Source organism: Corylus avellana, chromosome ca8 (assembly GCF_901000735.1).
Source record: "Corylus avellana chromosome ca8, CavTom2PMs-1.0".
In the NCBI taxonomy this organism is placed as follows: Eukaryota; Viridiplantae; Streptophyta; class Magnoliopsida; order Fagales; family Betulaceae; genus Corylus; species Corylus avellana.
The window spans coordinates 19,307,948-19,313,273 of NC_081548.1; the positions used below are offsets into that span (position 1 = coordinate 19,307,948).

The following is a 5,326-nucleotide window of genomic DNA, read 5'->3' on the forward strand; positions in this document are numbered from 1 at the left end:
AATAGTTATTATTATTATTTTTTAAAAGGGATATTAGGGTCCATAAAGTCGACGCTAATGGTTAACTAAAAGTGGACGCTATTGCTTGACTATTAGGGTCGACTCTCGCTTCCGTTTACATCATCTTTAGGGTCCAAACATTGCGACTTTTAGGGGCGATAAAGTGGACGCTAAAAGTGATCATTAGGGTCGACTTTTAAGTGGACCCTGATGATCAGACATTTGATCATTAGGGTCGGACTATTAGGGTTCCATTACTTTGAGTCGGTGCGGACGCCGCTGCTAACAACAGTTCACTTTGGGAATTTAGGGGCCACTCTAAAGCTCGCCCCCAAAGAGCTAATTTCAGCAGACGCCGGGCGCGGCGGCACGCCCACGCACGCCAGTGCAAAAAAAATTTTTTTTTTTTTTTAAATAATAATAAAAAAAAATTTTGTGCCTGGCGTGCATTACTGTTGATGCACGCCAGACATGCATTGTATCATTACTCGAGAAGTAGTGCCATTGTTGTGAAATGAATGGACACACAAATTTTCGTAGGAATTCTTACAACCCGGCTTCTAATTATGACATGTGCCATTATTGACCGAGAAGGAACGATATAAAAGGTTGAAAGGGGAAGAGAGACAACTTGTGAAGGGAGCCAAAACACAAGTTGTCTGTAAAAAGATTTGGAATTTGAGGATTCCGAATACGGCAAGTGTATTCCTTTGGAGGGCCTGCAATAATATTTTCCCTATAAAAAATAACCTTTAAGAAGCACAAAGTGTTGTCAAATGATAGATGCAACTTCTGCTGTAGGAACATTGAAACAGTTCTTTTCACATTCTCTGGGATTGTCCTTCATCCCAAGATGTCTGGAGTGTAAGTGGCAGGAAGCTCCAAAAAAGGGGGACAGGAGGTGAAAGCTTCAAGGAAGTGGTGGAGAGTATGGCTGAGCTCCTGCAAAAAGAAGACTTGGAGCTATTCGCAATGACTGCTAAGGGGATCTAGAAGAGAAGAAATGGGGTGGTTCATGGGGATTCCTTCACCCATCCTAGCGTGATTATAATTTGCACATCAGCTAACATCTTAAGCCATAGGAATTGGGGGGAAAGTGATGCCAAATGAACTCAACTTACAAATCAGAGAATCTCTTTTACTATTTGCAAATAAAGGAAATAGCCGAGTAGTTTAAGCAAATGATTTTCATTAAAAACATTTGCACAGGATTACATTTACAAGACTTAAGTATTGGGACTTTCGGCACCATCCGATACAAAGTCCCACTCCTCCTCTGATACATACACCGACCTTGAAGAGTCATTATCATCCGAATGCTCTTCAGGTTCTAGGTGCTCTTTAGCTTCCGGGAGTCCCTCAACCTCGGATCTAGCAAAAGGGTTGTAGCCAAAGAATGTGATCCCCTTGCAATCTGGCATCTCCTTTTGGCCAATGCTAGCAACCTCTTCAATGGCCTGTTCAGCAGGAGGGATGTCCTCAGCATTGACAGTGTAGAGGTTGATGAGATTAGAAGGATTTTTTACCCAATCTCGGAAAGTCTCAAAGCCTGTAATATAACCTCCGCCCCAGCTTGAGTCTCGAGCCCAGGAAGCAAAGGATAGCTGCTTGTAGAAGATCCGAGCTTTTCCCTTGTATCTGCACACTTGCTCTTTCGCTCGGCAGAATTTCCCTTTGAAGCTTGAAGCCTTCTCCTCAGCAACCTTCTGCCTCTCCTCAGCGGTCTTTAGCTTCTCCTCGGCAGACTCAGCTCTTGCACATTGAACCAAGGCTTCCTTTTGCGCTTCTTGAAGTTCCTCGGAAATAGAGTTGATCCGAGCTTTAGAAGCTCTGCATTGGAGTTCAACCTCGGCATGCTTCTCCTTAATTTGACTAGCTTCATCTTCAAGAGCCGAATAGTCTGTCAGAAGCCTCTTGAATCTTGCTTGAGCAGCAGCAAACCCAGTTTCTAGCTCTTGGATTTGAGACTCTGCTTCAGTGTTATGTTCAGAAACTCGAGCAGACTGAGCTTCCAGCAACACTATTCGCTCTCCTAAAAGTAGAAGCTCGTTATCTTGCTGAGCTGACCTCTCTCGCAACCGAGTAACTTCAGCGTCAGAGTCTTCAAGTCTCTTCTTCAAAGCTTTGGTATCTGAAGCATTGTTTTCAGTAGACTTTCTGAAGCTGATGTAGTAGTCAAGACACTTCATGGATCCCTGCAAAGAGATAATATGTTAAGTCTAAAAAAAAAAATTAAAGAAGAGGAAATCGAAGGACACATAGAAACACTTACATTGAGCTGATGGTATAGCATCTGCTCCATCACTTCTTTTGGAGGCTGTATGCTACCACCTGCCGAACAATTTGGTGGGATCAAACTGACAAGTGCACTGAAGGGATTGCCCAGCCAATCTTCGCCCAGTTGAGAAAGGGGTTCCCCGAATGTCCAGCTGATCGGCTCCGGGTTATTCCCATGCAGCTGGGTAGGCTCTTCAATATTCATTGGTTCCCCACCAGCACGAGGATCAGTCGGCTGATTTTCTTCAGCCTCAGCAACTGCAGAAGTAGGCTCGGCGGTCATAGGCTCTGTGGTCACAGGCTCGGTGACCACGGCCTCGATAACTGTAGCAGTAGGCTCGGTGGCCACAGGTTCACTGATCACAGGCTCAGGGTTAAGGTTGCTGCAGCTAGTCTCGGGAACCACAGAGGGATCTCTTGACTCGGTCTGCTCTGGAATCGCCATAGCAAGAGGCTCTATTAGCGGTGCCTTAGCAGCAAGATCCCTAAGAATATGCTCTAAATCTGGGGAGCTCACGGTGTCAGACTCAGTGTCAGACTCAGAAGTTGACAAGTGCACGACTTCTGTAGAAGCAGATGAGAGGGGCATAGCTATGGAAGGTGCAACAAGAAGGGGTTCACCGTCGAGCAGAGTTACTGTTGATGGCCTGGATGGTCTACCCTCGAGAAGAACCTCCTGAATCGTGAGATTCTTGTTCAAAAGCCTCCTGGCACCACTCAAGACATTGGTAAAGGCACTGACGATAGGAGTAGGCACAGCAGGAGCATATGTCTCTGCTCCCGAACTAGCTTCAGGCCTTTCTGCTCCTGAGCCACTGTCAGGCCTTTCCGCCCCCGAGTCATCGTTAAGATTTTCTGCTCCCGAGCCAGATTCAGACCTCTCCGCTTCCAAGTTAACTTCAGGCCCCACTGTTCTCAAACTAGCCTCTGCCTTCTTCGCTTTCTTCCTCTTCAAAGGAAAGTCAGGGTCTTCAAGCTCGACTAAGAGCCTCAAAGAAGTTTTAGCAGGGGCTTGGGGTAAGCCTGCTATAGTGATTCTCGGAAGAGCATCACCAGCTTTCCTCTTGCCTTTATCTTTGACCACCGTTTGAGAAGGCTCATCAGTCTTGCCCCCGTCACCGACAGTCTTCTTCGGAGACTCAGCAATCGGTTTCTTTGAAGCTTCGAGAGCTCGTTTCTTGGAAGCCTCAGTTGCAGTCTTCTTTGCAGCTTTAGAAGCAGCCCTTTTCTCCGGAGAATCAGCAGCAGGTTTCCTCGCGTTGACAAAAAGTGTCTTCTGTCTTTTGGGTGCAAGAGCTTTCTTCTTCTTCTTCTTCTGTTTTTTGGGTGCAAGAGCTTTCTTCTTCTTCAAATTCCTCTTCCAAAGAACTTTATTTTCCGGAATTGAATAGTGGAGTCTGTCCCGGAGGTTCTGATCTGTAACAATAACTTTAAAAGCCAGTCGGGGGGTCTTCAGATGTTTGTGAACAAAAGATATAAAGTTGGCCACACGCTTGAGCTGAACTCGAGTCAAAGAGGGAGGCGCTTCCACTGTAAACTGGAAAGAAAATTAGTACAATTTTTTTTTTTTTTGTTTAAAAAAAAAAAAAACAGAGGAAAATGGAAAATGCAGATAACAAGGTATAAGCTGTAACTTACTTTCTTTGTGCAAAGGGCGGCATGATCGGGGAATTCTCAAAACTTGAGACAAATCTTCATCCGGGAGGCACTGCCAATCTCCGGACACAAAGAAAAATTCCTTATGCCAATCCTTGTTGTTGGTGTAAGTACCTCCGAGACCTATAACTTGCAGTTTCTCCCGGGCAGTAAATGATAGCACACCGGACACCTCTTGCAAAGGCATCGGACGGTAAACCTTCAGAAATTCCTCCACTGACATCTCATGGCCGGGATTCGCTTCCGGCCACAACAGATAGCAGGCTATAAGAAATCGCCATCCATTGGGCGCAATTTGAAACGGCGCCACTCCAAGATGGCAAAGCAGTTCTCGGGCGATTCTTGGAAGGGGGAAACGCAACCCCGCCTTAAGCATACGCTCATACACACAGACTTCTCCAAGATTCGCCAACGGACTTGACGAAGGAGAAGGAAAATGAAGAACCACCGTGGAAGGGATGTCGTAATTATTACGAAGAAACCCTTCAATGGCTGGAGTAAAAATGGATCTGATCCCACCGATAACTTCCCAGTACTTAGTCGTGTTTCCTACAACGGCAGCAACTTCGTCGGCAGGAGTAGTATCGGCCTCGGTTGGCCTAACTTCGGCAATAGGGGGGTTGGCATCCCCGGAGATTTCACTGGCGGAAGGTTGACTAGGTTGAGACATTTTCAGTAAGGAAGAAGCTTTGGGAAGAAGAAAAACGAGGAGATTCAGAGCAGAAGACTGAAAATAAATTAAGAAAGAAAACGAGAAGTGATAATTACAAGAGTAATGCTGTTCAGAAGCATTCTTTGCGGAACCTGTCGGCAAAAGGGCCGGTTGGGTTAGCCTTTTAATAAATAAATAAATAAAACATATTTTTTTAGTACGTAAATTCTGGGAAGCTTTAGAACCCCCTTAAAAAAAAAAAAAAGGCTTCTTCAGAGTAGCATCAACCTTTTATTACGAGAAGTGATATTTATAAGGTTACTAGTGTTTCTGCCACATTTTCTTTGTCAGGTTGCGCCCTTATGAGAGACCTGCATTAAGCAAAGGTTACTGGGCTTGGTCTTGAATTTCAATTTTGGGTGTAAATTCTTCTGTCAAGGTATAACTGGAGATTGCATATCCTATTTTATTAACTATGCATTATAACATGTTAAATGAATGGGTCTACTATTTAGGTTCCTACAGATGATCTTTTGTGTAATCAAATAATGCCTACAAATAGCGATGCATCTAGTGGACATTCGCTATGTTATTGTGAAATTCTTGCTTATGTAAGAACCTCTTGGACAAAAAAAACTTTGGTAAAAAGTGGTACGGATATCTAAACTACAAGATAATTGTTTTAATTTACTTTTCCTGTGTTTTCTGATTAGGCTAATAATTTATGAGATTTGTTTTTAT

The 5,326-nt window shown here is 44.3% G+C and overlaps 1 protein-coding gene across 1 annotated transcript; it reads right to left on the reverse strand.

Annotated features, from left to right (window-relative positions):
• Positions 1-1,172: 1,172 nt before the first annotated feature.
• Positions 1,173-4,810, reverse strand: LOC132188985 (uncharacterized). Its single transcript, XM_059603439.1, has 3 exons — positions 3,916-4,810; positions 2,273-3,807; positions 1,173-2,195 (listed from the first exon to the last, which is right to left on the reverse strand). Exons 1-3 carry the CDS (start codon positions 4,601-4,603, stop codon positions 1,227-1,229), a joined length of 3,192 nt encoding a protein of 1,063 aa, XP_059459422.1. The 5' UTR covers positions 4,604-4,810; the 3' UTR covers positions 1,173-1,226.
• Positions 4,811-5,326: the final 516 nt, after the last annotated feature.

Bases quoted from the DNA above. Each gene is read 5' to 3' on its own strand.
- LOC132188985 (XM_059603439.1), bottom strand. From the start codon at position 4,603: ATGTCTCAACCTAGTCAACCTTCCGCCAGTGAAATCTCCGGGGATGCC. The intron at 3,808-3,915 runs GTAAGTTACAGC...TCCAGTTTACAG, and splicing joins CCGCCCTTTGCACAAAGAAA to TGGAAGCGCCTCCCTCTTTG. The intron at 2,196-2,272 runs GTAAGTGTTTCT...ATCTCTTTGCAG, and splicing joins TGCTATACCATCAGCTCAAT to GGATCCATGAAGTGTCTTGA.